This window comes from Rhincodon typus, chromosome 18 (genome assembly GCF_021869965.1).
Source record: "Rhincodon typus isolate 14 chromosome 18, sRhiTyp1.1, whole genome shotgun sequence".
Taxonomy (NCBI): Eukaryota; Metazoa; Chordata; class Chondrichthyes; order Orectolobiformes; family Rhincodontidae; genus Rhincodon; species Rhincodon typus.
The window spans coordinates 47,249,868-47,264,421 of NC_063349.1; the positions used below are offsets into that span (position 1 = coordinate 47,249,868).

Consider the following 14,554-nt stretch of genomic DNA (forward strand, 5'->3'; position numbering starts at 1 on the left):
TGAGGAAGGGTCACTGGACCCGAAACGTTATCTCTGTTTTGTCCTTCACAGATGCTGCCAGACCTGCTGAGCTTTTCCAGCAACTTTGTTTTTGTTGGAAACTGAAGAAGCTGTGAGAAAACATTTTCAAATATCTTGTAGGACTGGCAGATTACACCGATTGGACAAACTGACATTCTTTCATTCAGAAAAGGGAAGACTAATAGAGATTTTTTAAATTATGGGAGGTTTTGATAGAGTCAATGTAGAGAAGATGCTGGCATTTCTTGAGGGAGTCCAAAACCTGGTACTTTAAGCATGAGCTGTTGATGTGCTACAGCTCACTCAGGGAGCATAGGTTGCTCTGGCAATATATACTTTCCCATGGATAGAAACATAGAAAATAGGAGCAAGAGTAGGCCATTCAGCCCTTCAAGCCTGCACCACCATTCAATATAATCATGGCTGATCGTGCAATCTCAGTATCCCATTCCCGCTTTCTCTCCAGACCCCTTGATCCCTTTAGCTGATCCCTCTTGAATGTATCTAACAAGCTGGCCTCAACAGCTTCCTGTAGTAGAGAATTACACAGGTTCAGAACTCTGTGAGTGAAGAAATTCTTCCTCATCTCAGTCCTGAATGGCTTACCCCTTATTCTTCGACTGTGACCCCTAGTTCTGGACTTCCCCAACATTGGGAACATTCTTCCTGCATCTAACCTATCCTGTCCCATCAGGATGTTATATGTTCCTATGAGATCCCCTCTCATTCTTCTAAATTCCTTTGAGTACAAGCCGAGTCGATCCAATCTTCCTTCATATGTTAGTCCTGACATCCCGGGAATCAGTCGACTAAACCTTTGCTGGACTCCCTCAATAGCAAGAATGTTCTTCCTCAGATTAGGAGACCAAAACTGCACACAATACTCAAGGTGTGGCCTCACCAAGGCTCTATATAACTGCAGCAAGGCATCCTTACTCCGATACTCAAATCCTGTCGCTACGACGTCTAGTATACCATTAGCTTTCCTAACCGTCTGGATGTTGTAGTCTGGAGCAATGGATAGTAATAGTAGAGACTTCAATATTCTTTCCATCAAACAGCTGACCTACCTGCCATTGCTGATAATCAAACTGTTTGGTGGTGTTACCACATCGTTGGGTCCTGGGACGGGATTTGAACCTACAACTTCCAGCTTCGGAGCTGGGATGCTGCCTATGGTGCCACAAGACCTCCTATCCACTGTGAGTCAGTAATAAATCCAATATGGAATTCAGGGCAAGCTTCTTTTTGCAATCAGTCATGAGAAAATGGAACTCACTACCACAAGGAGTGTTTTAGCCAAATAACAGCGGTCTGTTTAGGGGAGGTTAAATAAGTATATGAGGGAGAAGGGAATAGAAGGTTCGACTGATAGGGTTAGATGAAAAGGGAGGGATGCAGTTCGTGTGAACTGTAAATGCTGGGCTGAATGGACCGTATCTAAGTGAATTCTATGGAATTTAACGTGTTTGTTAGTGTTCAGACCAACTGACCCTGAACAGTCAATTGTGATCAGTGCTCCATACAATGGTTTATACATTAAACAGTGGGTGAGGGTTGGAGGAAGTGACTAAGTAGCTTACTGAGATCTGAATGAATTTGCAAGGATCACCAAGTTTTAAGGAGCCATTTAAAACCAAGTCCAGCTTCCTGTTTTGACATGTTTCATTGAGTGTTTTCAACAACAATCATTGTTTTTCACGAGACTTGCCTCGAATTTTGATGACCTTACACATTCCATTACTTGTCAACCATCAATGCAAAAGCAAAGACCCACACTGGGAACTCAGGTTTGAAAGGAATTGATCTGTCCACTGACTCCAATTATCTTATCAGTCAGGAATACTACAATTATTAACTATCGTTCAACATTAAATGCTCCTGCCTTACAAATATCCAACATTTTGATATTAATTATTGCAGGATGGCTTTGCGGGAGTAGCGTGTGAGAAATGTGCCAAAGAGACCTCATACGGACCTGACTGTTCTTCTGGTGAGATATAAAGTTTTATGCATTTGTTCATTTGTTCTTGGGATGTGGGCATCACTGGCATGGCCAGCCTATATTACCCATTTCTAGCTGTCCTTCAGAAGGTGGTGGTGAGCTGCCTTCTTGAATAGCTGTGGTCCATGTGTGTATGGGTAGTACAGCTTGGGAGGGAGTTCCAGAATGTTAACTCAGTGACGATGAAGGAACAGTGATATATTTCCAAGTCACTTTGGTGTTTGGTACGAAGCGGAACGTGCATGTGAATATATTCTCTTGCATCTGCTGCCCTTGTCAGTCTGGGCAGTAGTGGTCATGGCTTTAGAAGGTGATGAAGAAACCTTGGTCAAATTTTGCAGTACATCTTGTAGATAGATGGTACACACTATTACTACTGTGCATTTGCTGTGGAGGGTCTGAATGCTTAAGCTAGTAGATAGGTACCTACCAAGCAGCTGCTTTGTCTAGGAAGATGTCAAGCTTCTTGAGTGATGTTGGAGCTGCACTCATCCAGGCAAATAGGGAGCATTCCATCACACTCCTGACTTGTGCCTTATAGATGATGGGGGTGAGTCAGTTACTACAGAATTCCTAGTCTTTGAGCTCAGTGCCTCAAGTGGCAATCTAAACATGAAAGGTAATAAATGTTCATAATATATAAACACAGAAAATGTTGGGAAAACTCAGCAAGTAAAAGACTTTTTAGAGTAAGAGAGGTAACAAGTTTTAAAAAAATGAAAAGGTGAGGGGAGGAAAGAGCAAAAAGGAAGAACTATGGAGATGCTGGAGAGTATAATTGAATGACAAACGGATGGCGCATGGCAAAATGATGATGGAACCAGTAAAAGATACAGAAGATAGGTATAGAGCATGTGCAAGTCACAATGCAGATCCAATACCAGATCCAGAATGTGGATTGCTGGATGTGTCAGATGTGGTGTGGTTGATAGCACTTTAGTCTCTGAATGTTAAGTTCTGAGACCAAATCCCAATTCAGGCCTTGAATGCAACAATCAATAGTGGCACTGCAGTGTAACACTGACAGTGTGGTGGGAATGCTGTCTTTCAGATGTGATGTTAAGCTGATGCACTGATGCCCCCTCAGGAGGGTATAAAAGATTCCCTGGCTCTATCTAATGAAAAGCAATGGAGCTATCCTCAATGTCCTGGCCAACATTTACCCCTCAATTAAATGATCTGTTCACTGCTACATTTTACGGTTTATGGGATCACTTTGTGCACAAATGGTCTGTGATATTTCCTGCAAACTGTAACCATGCTTCAGAAGTGCTTTGAGACATCCAGTGAGTGCAAACCTTCCTCTTTGTCCCAACCTTGAGACTGAAGGTTTGTAAAGGGTCTCATTGGAACATGAGGTGTCACGACTTGACCCTCAAAAGTAACCATGTTAAAATTGGAATTTCTGAGTGTGAGAGAGTATGTTTCCAATTATCCCCATGTAAGAGATTGAGAACAGTGTCCAGAGCTAGGCCCAACTGGCATTCCAACCTGTTTCAGATGGCCCATTAAATTCCATTTGGAGAGTTCTTCCTCAAACGATCCATTTGCCTCAAGTGAAACATCACTTGGAAATTTTTTTTTTGGTGCCTTTGACAGGAAAATTGTGAGCTAATGTGAATCCCTTTTGAGACCTTCTGTAGGCCTCATGCCTTTACAAGATTCAGATGTCAACTCTCCAGGGATTTCCAGGAATTGACCATAAATCTGCTGAACATTGTTGCAAGTAACACTTGGAGGAATATAATAGGCCCTTAGAAAACAGGCTAATTTGCTGATCAGCTGTGAGGAGGCAGGGCACTGTGAGGTTGGACATGCAAGAGGACTAAGAGTGGATGTGCTTGGCTGGGAGGCCTGAGGTGGGAGTCACCATAATAATGTAATCACCATAAGTATGGCCAAGCAGAGGTTGAAACCCCATTATTAGACCAAGCTAACCGATGCTGATGGGGGATTCTTTACTTGCTCCAGAAATAGCCTCGTTGTGGTGCAATCGAGGACTTGACAACAATTTGGGCAGGGCTCAAAAATAATTTGGATGCAATCATTCTGATAGACTATAGACACTCCCAAAAGCCACCAAGACATTGAGGAATATATATATGTAGGCAGCTTATGGAAAGGTGCAATAAAAACGAAGTTGTCATAGTGGTGACTTTAACTTCCCCAATATTGACTGGAACTCCCTTAGAGCAAGAGGCTTAGACGGGACAGAACTTGTTAAACCCATCCAAGAGAGTTTCTTGAAACAGTATGTGGATAGTCCAACTAGAGGAGGGGCCATACTGGATCTTGTAATGGCTAATGAGCGTGGCCAGGTGACTGACCTTTCAGTGGGACAGCATTTTGGAAACAGTGATCACAAATCCTTAAAGTTAGCTATGAACAAGAATAGATCAGGACCTTGTGGAAAGGTACTAAATTGGGGAAGGGCAAATTACATCAGTATTAGGCAGGAGTGTTAATTAAGAGGGGCTGTTATCAGTCAAGTCCACATTTGACATGTGGGAACTGTTTAATGACCTGCTGGGGAGAGTTCAAGACTGGCATGTTCCAATAAGGAGGAAGGATAAGGATGGCAAGGTAAGGGACACTTGGATAATGAGGGAGGTTGTGAATTTAGTCAAAAGGAGAAAAGAAACATATGTAAGGTTTAGGAAGCTAAAATCAGACAGGGCCTGTGAGGAATATGAGGAAAGCAGGAATGTACTCAAGCAGGGAATTAGGAGGACAAGAAGGGGCCATGAAATGACCTTGGTAAGTAGGGTTAAAAAGAATCCCAAGGCATTCTATAGATACTTTAAAAACAAGATGATAACTAGGGAGAAGCTAGGACCATTCCATGACAAGGGAGGGAACTTGTCCTTGGAGACAGAGAATGTGGGTGAGATCCTATATGAGTACTTTGCATCAGTATTCACTCAGGACAAGGATATGGAGTATAGGGAGATTAGTGTGGAGCACGCTAATATGCTAGGGCATTTTCAGATCAAGAAAGAAGTGGTGTTAGATATTTTGAAGAGCATTAAGGTGGATAAATATCCAGGGCCCGATGGTATCTATTCCAGGTTATTATTAAAAAAGGCAAGGGAGGAGAGGCATTGACCAAGACCTTTGTATCCTCACTAGCCACTGGAGAGGTCCTGGAGGACTGGCAAGTAGTTAACGTTATTCATCTGTTCAAGAAGGAAAATAGGGGTAATCCAAGAAACTATAGACCAGTGAGTCTCACATCACTGATTGGGAAGCTATTGGGAAGAATTCTTAGGGATAGGATTTATGGGGAGGTTGGTGGATTTGTGTATAGTGTAGAAGGTTGTCAAAGGATACAGCAGGAGATAGATCAGTCGCAAATATGGGAGGAAAAATGACAGATGAAGTTTAATCTGGGTAAGTGTGAGGTGTTGCATTTTGAGAGATCAAATGTTAAGGAAAAGTACACAGTTAATGGCAGGACTCTGAACAGCATTGATGTACAGAAGGATCTTGGGGTTCAAGTCCATAGCTCCCTGAAAGTGGCAGCGCAAGTAGACAGGGCGGCAAAGAAGGCATGTGGCATGCTTGCCTTTATTGGTCAGGGAATTAAGTACAAGATTTAGGATGTCATGTTGCAGCTTTAACTTAGAGTATTGTCTTCAATCCTGGTCATCACATTACAGGAAGGATGTGAAGGCTTTGCAGAGGGTTCAAAACAGGTTTACCAGGATGCTGCCTGGATTAGAAGGTATGAGCTAAAAGGAGAGTCTAGGGTTGTTTTCTCTTCAGTGGCGGAGGCTAAGGGGGGACTTGATAGATGTCTATAAAATTATGAGATGCATAGATAGAGTTGATGGTCAGAATCTTTTACTCAAAGTTAAAATGTTGAATACAAGGGGGCATTCACTTAAGGTGGGGGTTGGGTGGGAATTCAAAGCAGATGTGAGGGGTTTTTTTATGCAGAGAGTAGTAGGGGTCTGGAACGTACTGCCAGGGGTAGTGGTGGAGGCAGATACAATAGGAGCATTTAAGGGACTTTTAGATAAGCACATGAATATGCAAGGAATAGAGGGATTTGGACCAAGGGCAGGCAGAAGGGATTAGTTTAATTTGGCATCATGTTTGACACAACACATGGGCCAAAAGGCCCATTACTGTGTTGTACAGTTCTATGTTCTATGGTCTATGTTCTAACACCTGGTTTTTGCATCTGTTTCTTCAGTCCCTTTGAGTGTCTTCAGGGGTTCAGAGTGGCATAAAGTTAATCACTGTTAACGTTTAAGAGACAGTAGAGTGAGAAATGTCATAAAAACTGTAAAATATTGCATCTATCTCTGTAGTTTCAAAGGACATCGATCTCTTCCTTTTGCAGAGTGTGAATGTGTTCATGGAGACTGCAACAGTGGAATTGCAGGCGATGGCACATGCACGTGTTATTCAGGCTACACAGGAGCTAAGTGTGATGAGCGTAAGTACTATACAAGGATATGTTACAGTAAGAACATCACATATCAAAATTGTATCTATGAAAAGTAATATTTGTGGGGCACATTTTACTTCAGTGTCTATTCTTAGTTAAAAAAACAACTCAAGGACCAATGTGTAGTATATTGAACTGGACTCTGTTTAAGTGGTGTGCGAATTTTTATCTCTGGATAATTGTCTGACATTGTTAATAGTCTTGAGTACAAAGTTACGTCATTTTGGGGTCACCCACAAGTTTACTTAAGGCTGGAGCCCACATTATTGGTTAGCATTACATTCGTTCTGCTAATGTGAAGCCAGATTCACAGAGTACAGGAGCAGTGCAAGACCAAGAGAAGATAGTGTCATTTGATAACACAGTGTGGAGCTGGAGGAACACAGCAGGCCAGGCAGCATCAGAGGAGCAGGAAAATTGATGTTTCCGGTCGGGACCCTTCTTCAGAAATGGGGGAGGGGGAAGGCAGCTCTGAAATAAATAGAGAGAGGAGGGGTGGGGCTGGGGAAGGTAGGTGGGATGGTGATACGTGAGTGTAGATAGGCAGTGGTGGGGATTGGTCAGTGAGGTGGGAGGAGCGGGGAGGTGGGAGAGAAGATGGACAGGTTGTGTCAGGTCAAGGAGGTGGGGATGAGAGGGAGGGTTGGTCATGGGATGAGGTCGGGGGTTGGGGAGATTTTGAAACTAGTAACGTCCAGATTTAGGCCATTGGGTTGTAGGCTCCCTACTGAGACTCCCTGAATACCATGTGTTCTAACTTTTTTTACGAAACTTAAATTCTTACTTAATTTTATTTAATTAGACAAAGTTGTCAAATCTTTGGCAGGATAGAGAGGGAGGTAAAAGGGGTGGAGGAGTTGCATTACTGGTCAAAGATGATATCACAGCTGTGCTGAAGAAGGGCACTATGGAGGACTCGAGCAGTGAGGCAATATGGGCAGAGCTCAGAAATAGGAAGGGTGCAGTAACAATGTTGGGGCTGTACTACAGGCCTCCCAACAGCGAGCGTGAGATAGAGGTACAAATATGTAGACAGATTATGGAAAGATGTAGGAGCAACAGGGTGGTGGTGATGGGAGATTTTAATTTTCCCAACATTGACTGGGATTCACTCAGTGTTAGGGGTTTAGATGGAGCAGAAATTGTAAGGAGCATCCAGGAGGGTTTTCGAGAGCAGTATGTAAATAGTCCAACTTGGGAACGGGCCGTACTGGACCTGGTGTTGGGGAGTGAGCCTGGCCAGGTGGTTGAAGTTTCAGTATGGGGTTTACTTTGGGAATAATGATCACAGTTCCGTAAGTTTTAGAATACTCATGGACGAAGACGAGAGTGGTCCTAAAGGAAGAGTGCTAAATTGGGGAAAGGCAAACTATAGCAAAATTCGGCAGGAGCTGGGGAATGTGGATTGGGAGCAGCAGTTTGAGGGTAAATCCACATTTGATATGTGGGAGGTTTTAAAGAGAGGTTGATTAGAGTGCAGGACAGACATGTCCCTGTGAAAAAGGGGGATAGAAAGGGCAAGATTAGGGAACCATGGATGACAGGTGAAATTATGAGACTAGCAAAGAGAAAAAAGGAAGCATACATAAGGTCTAGGCGACTGAAAACAGACAAAGCTTTGGAAGAATATCGGCAAAGTAGGACTAATCTGAAACGAGGAATTAAGAGGGCTAAAAGGGGTCATGAAATATCTTTAGCAAACAGGGTTAAGGAAAATCCCAAAGGCTTTTATTCGTATGTAAGGAGCAAGAGAGTAACTAGAGAAAGGGTTGGTCCACTCAAGGACAAAGGAGGGAAGTTATGTGAGGAGTCAGAGAAAATGAGTGAGATTCTTAATGAGTACTTTGTGTCGGTATTCACCGAGAAGAGGGATATGATGGATGTCGAGGTTAGGGATAGATGTTTGATTACTCTAGGTCAAGTTGGCATAAGGAGGGGGGGAAGTGTTGGGAATTCTAAAAGGCATTAGGGTGGACAAGTCCCCAGGTCCGGATGGGATCTATCCTAGGTCACTGAGAGAAGCGAGAGAGGAAATAGCTGGGGCCTTAACAAATATACTTGCAGCATCCTTGAGCACAAGTGAGGTCCCGGAGGACTGGAGAATTGCTAATGTTGTCCCCTTGTTTAAGAAGGGTAGCAAGGATAATCGAGGAAATTATAGACCGGTGAGCCTGACGTCAGTGGTGGGGAAGCTGCTGGAGAAGATACTGAGGGATAGGATCTATTTACATTTGGAAGAAAATGGGCTTATTAGTGACAGGCAGCATGGTTTTGTGCGGGGAAGGTCATGTCTTACCAACCTGATAGAATTCTTTGAGGAAGTGACAAAGTTGATAGACAAGGGAAGGGCTGTAGATGTCATATACATGGATTTCAGTAAGGCGTTTGATAAGGTTCCCCATGGTAGGCTGATGGAGAAAGTGAAGTCGCATGGGGCCCAGGGTGTACTAGCTAGATGGATAGAGAACTGGCTGGGCAACAGGAGACAGAGAGTTGTAGTGGAAGGAAGTTTCTCAAAATGGAGAACTGCGACCAGTGGTGTTCCACAGGGATCTGTGTTGGGACCACTGTTGTTTGTGATATACATAAATGATCTGGAGGAAGATATAGATGGTCTGATTAGCAAGTTTGCAGATGACACTAAGATTGGTGGAGTAGCAGATAGTGAAGGGGACTGTTGGAGAATACAGCAGAATATAGATAGATTGGAGAGTTGGGCACAGAAATGGCAGATGGAGTTCAATCCAGGCAAATGCGATGTGATGCATTTTGGAAGATCCAATTCAAGAGTGAACTATATGGTAAATGGAAAAGCCCTGGGGAAAATTGATGCGCAAAGAGATCTGGGTGCTCAGGTCCATCGTACCCTGAAGGTGGTAACGCAGGTCGATAGAGTGGTCAAGAAGGCATATGGCATGCTTTCATTCATCGGACGGGGTATTGAGTACAAGAGTTGGTAGGTCATGTTACAGTTGTATAGGACTTTGGTTCGACCACATTTGGAATACTGCGTACAGTTCTGGTCGCCACATTACCAAAAGGATGTGGATGCTTTGGAGAGGGTGTAGAGGAGGTTCACCAGGATGTTACCTGGTATGGAGGGCGCTAGCTATGGAGAGAGGTTGAGTAGATTAGGATTATTTACATTAGAAAGACGGAGGTTGAGGGTGGACCTGATTGAGGTCTACAAAATCATGAGAGGTATAGACAGGGTGGATAGCAAGAAGCTTTTTCCCGGAGTGGGAGACTCAATTACTAGGGGTCACGATTTCAAGGTGAGAGGGGAAAAGTTTAAGGGAGATATGCGTGGAAAGTTCTTTACGCAGAGGGTGGTGGGTGCCTGGAACATGTTGCCAGTGGAGGTGATAGAGGCGGGCATAATAGCGTCATTTAAGATGTATCTAGACAGATGCATGAATGGGCAGGGAACAGAAGGATACAGATCCTTGGAAAATAGGCAACAGGTTTAGATAGAGGATCTGGATCAGCGCAGGCTTGGAGGGCCGAAGGGCCTGTTCCTGTGCTGTAATTTTCTTTGTTCTTTGTTCTTTATTCTTTTGATAGTTCTTCTTGAGGTAATAATTTTACTTCCCAATTTTATCTGGGCAGTGCATTGCTGATAAAAAATGCATTTGATCTGTTCTCCAACTTGATCTCTTCTCTGCCATCTACTCCATTCCAACCTTCGTTGAATGGCAGGGCAAATTCGATGAGCCTACGTCTGCTCCTACTTCTCATGGTTTCTCACTGGATGCAAAAGATCCCCAAACACTTTTTGAAAAAGAGCTAGGGACTTCCCTCAGTGTCCTGGCCAAATATATCCCTCAGCAAACACCTTTGATGTTATGTCGTTTTGGGTAACCCACAAGTTTACTTAAGGCTGGAGCCCACATTATTGGTTAGCATTACATTCGTTCTGCTAATGTGAAGCCAGATTCACAGAGTACAGGAGCAGCGCAAGACCAAGAGAAGATAGTGTCACTTGACAACACAGTGTGGAGCTGGAGGAGCACAGTGTGCCAGGCAGCATCAGAGGAGCAGGAAAGTTGACGTTTCAGATCGGGACTCTTCTTCAGAAATGGGGGAGGAGGAGCTCTGAAATAAATAGAGAGAAGAGGGGGTGAGGCTGGGGAAGGTAGGTGGATGCAAAAGACCCCCAAACACTTTTTCAAAAAGAGCTAGGGACTTCCCTCAGTGTCCTCATATCCCTCAGCTAACACCTTTGGAAAATCTTTGCTTGGGGAAAAGTGGTGTTTGCAAAAAATTGGTTGCCACAATTCTTACATTACATTAATAGCCAGATTGGAAATAAAAGTACAAACTGACTAGTTGTTTATGGTGCTATATTAATGTAAGTTCATTCCCTCTCTCATACACTATCCAAAACAATAGAACAACTTGCATTTAGACAATACATTTAACATAGTAACATGCCCTGACACTTTCCACAATAGTGTTACCGAATGATACTTTACATCAGGCCATATAAGTAGCACTGACAGCCAAATGTTTGTCGTTCAAAGAGGTGATTTTTAAGGAGTTTTTACCAGGATGCTGCCTGGATGGAGGGCAGGTCTTATGAGGAAAGGTTGAGGGAGCTAGGGGTTTTCTCATTGGAGCAAAGAAGGATGAGAGGTGACTTGATAGAGGTGTACAGGATAATGAGAGGCATAGATAGAGTGGATAGTCAGAGACTTTTTCTCAGGGCGGAAATGACTATTATGAGGGAGCATAATTTTAAGGTGATTGGAGGAAGGTATAGGGGAGATGTCAGAGGTAGGTTCTTCACACAGAGCGTGGTGGGCGTGTGGAATGCGCTGCCGGCAGTGGTAGTGGAGTCAGATACATTAGGGACATTTAAGCGACTCTTGGATAGGCACATGGATGATAGTAAAATGTAGGGTATGCAGGGTAGTTTGATCTTAGAGTAGGATAACAGGTTGGCACAACATCATGGGCCAAAGGGCCTGTACTGTGCTGTACTGTTCTATGTTCTATGACTGTCTTACAGTCGGAAAGAAAGGTAGAGAAAGTGGACTGAGGGCAGCACGGTGGTTCAGTGGTTAGCACTGCTACCTCACAGCACCAAGGACCTGGGTTCGATCCCACCCTCGGGCAACTGTCTGTGTAAAGTTTGCACATTCTCCCTGTGTCTATGTGGGTTTCTGCTGGGTGCTCCAGTTTCCTCCCACAGTCGAAAAATGTGCAGGTTAGATGGATTGGCCATGCTAAATTGCCTATAGTGTCCAGGCTAGGTGGGTTAGCCATGGGAAATGCAGAGATAGGATAGGGGGATGGGTCTGGGTGGGATGCTATTCAGAGGCTTGGACAGTGTGAACCCATAGGGGTTCTATGGTATGACTGGTTTAGAGAGTGAATTTAAGAGTGCAGGGGTCTGGGCAGCAGAATGAAAAATGCCTCCAGTTATGGAGTGGTTAAAATCAGGGCTGCTCAAGAGGTTAGAACAGACACAAGAAACCACTGGAATCTCTGCAACATTTCTGTTGTATTTACAAAGTGTGTCAAGTCTCTTTCTTGATCTTTGAAGCCATACCTGCTTGTCGGGCATTACAATGCCCAGAAAATACAAGATGTTCTGAAGAAGCAACAACTGGAAAGTTGGTGTGTGAATGTTTACCTGGTTATCATACCCAAGGGAGCACAAAATGTGAACGTAAGTCCTCATTATGTTATTGACTACAAGTGAATGTGTTTAACATTCCATTTTTTTAAAATAACCATCCCATTAATAATTGGGAAAAGCTCTAAAAGAACTGTGGATACTGGAAATCAGAAACACAAACATAAATTGCTGGAAAAACTCAGCAGGCCTGGCAGCATCTGTGGAGAGAAATCAGTGTCAATGTTTCCGGTCCAGAAGAGTTAACTCTTATTCCTCTCCACAGGTGCCGCTAGACCTGCTGAGTTTTTCCAGCAATTTATGTTTTTGTTTCCATTAATAATTGGGTTTAGTTATTTTGATTGTACTAGAACATTTTAGAACTAGTAACATCTGCGCCACACAAATACCAGGCAATAACCATCTCCAATAAGAGACAATCTGACCACCGCCCCTTGACATTCAATGGTGTTACCATCACTGAATCCCCTACTATCAACATCCTGGGGGTTACCATTGTGCAGAAACTCACTGGACTCACCATGTAAACACAGTGGCTACAAGAACAGGTCAGAGGCCAGGAATACTGTGGTGAGTAACTCACCTCCTGACTCCCCAAAGCCTGCCCACCATCTACAAGGTCAGGAGTGCGATGGAATACTCCCCACTTGCCTGGATGAGAGCAGCCCCAGTAGCAGTCAAGACATTTGACACCATCCAGGACAAAGCAGCCCTCCTGATTGGGACTACATCCACTATGAATCCACTCCCTCCACCCTTGATGCTCAGTAGCAGCAGTGTGTACTATCTACAAGATGCACTGCAGAAATTCACCAAGGTTCCTCAGACAGCACCTTCCAAACCCACGACCACTTCCATCTAGAAGGTCAAGGGCAGCAGATATATGGGAACACCACCACCTTCAAGTTCCCCTCCAAGCCACTCACCATCCTGAATTGGAAATATATCGCTGTTCCTTCACTGTCACTGGGTCAAAATCCTGAAATTCCTTCCCTGGAGGTGCATTATAGGTCACCTACAGCAATGGACTGCAGTGGTTCAAAAAGGCAGCTCACCACCATCTTGTAAAGGGCAACTAGGGATAGGCAATAAATGCTGGCCCAGCCAGCGATGCTCACATGGCACAGTGAATTTAAAAAAAGTGAACATGAAGCAATGAATGAGCTCATAGAGAGGAATTAACTCATTGTTTAGCCATGGCTTGTTTGTAATCAGTTTGGCCCTGAATTATGGAGTTCTGGGTTCTATCAGCACTCCAGGAGTTGAGCTCAAAAGTCCAGGCTGACAGTCCATGCAGAACTGAAGGAGTGCTATGCCGCTGGAGATGGATTAGACAATAAATCAACACTCTTCCAAATGAATGTCACTGTTTTAAAGGTGTTCTCCCCAGTGTCCTGATCAATACTTATCCTTGACCCAGACCACAGAAACAGATGGTCATTATCACATTGTTGTTTGTTGAATCTTGCTGTGTATAAATTGCTTGCTGCATTTCCTACATTGCAACAAAACTACACTTTAAAAAGTACTTTGTTGGCTGTGAAACGCTTTGTGAGACTTTGGTGGTTGTGTAAAGTGTTATAGAAATGCAAGCCTTCCTTTTTTTTGTCTAAGTAGGCAGGCAGATTTAGCTCAACGTAACAGCTTGATGCCGGATGCGGACAAAAGGAATTAAATGTAAGCAACAATTTTTTTCTTTCAGCCATTAATCCTTGTCTTCAGAATCCCTGTGGCTCCAATGCTATATGCACCTACCTAGGCCCCAACACTTTCACCTGCACCTGCCAAGAGGGTTACCGTGGTGATGGCCAGGTCTGCCTACCCATTGATCCGTGCCAAAACAATTATGGGAACTGCCCGACGAACTCGACAGTTTGTCATTACGACGGCCCTGGAAAGGTTGGTTCTTATCGTGTTTACAGCGAGCTGCTGAGATCCACTTTGGGATTCAATGAAAATCCCTCTACACTTACAACCAGGTGCTAAGTTAGACAGAACAAAATTATATGTGTGATAACAAGGTGTAGAGCTGGATGAACATAGCAGACCAAGCAGCATCAGAGGAGCAGGAAAGCTGACGTTTCGGGTCTGTACCTTTCTTCAGAAAAAAAAATTATATGTGTGTTGGCTCAACCTCACCCTGCAGCCGCACTCATTAGGACAGTGATAGCTAGCATGATTTTTTTCAATCAGTATCATATTTCTAAACCTAAAACAGGCCCTAAGTGCATGGTTGCTGTTTGTTTTCCCTCATGATTTCAAAGTTTGCTGTCTCTTGTGAAACTGCAACAACTTCTAGTCTACAACACCATCACATAATTAAGATTATTCCAAGGCTTTTAGTGGAGAAACATCGAGCAAAATTTGACACTGAGCTACATTAGGTCAGGTGACCAAAAGCTAGACCAAAGACATACAATTTAAGGGGTGC

The 14,554-nt window shown here is 43.7% G+C and overlaps 1 protein-coding gene across 5 annotated transcripts in view; it reads left to right on the forward strand.

The window, feature by feature from the left end:
- The window catches only part of LOC109912607 (stabilin-2-like), a 191,243-nt gene that overhangs the window by 21,732 nt on the left and 154,957 nt on the right, over positions 1–14,554 (forward strand). For 4 of the 5 annotated variants that reach the window (XR_007264039.1, XM_048607479.1, XM_048607481.1 and 1 more), the window contains 4 exons: positions 1,945–2,014; positions 6,375–6,470; positions 12,031–12,156; positions 13,826–14,022. Coding sequence is in view for 4 of the 5 variants with exons in the window: in XM_048607479.1 (XP_048463436.1) it covers positions 1,945–2,014; positions 6,375–6,470; positions 12,031–12,156; positions 13,826–14,022 (489 nt within the window). In the remaining variant the exon portion in view is untranslated. Of the gene's footprint in view, positions 1–1,944; positions 2,015–6,374; positions 6,471–12,030; positions 12,157–13,825; positions 14,023–14,554 lie in introns of those variants that run through there. The other variant, XM_048607482.1, reaches the window with a different exon arrangement.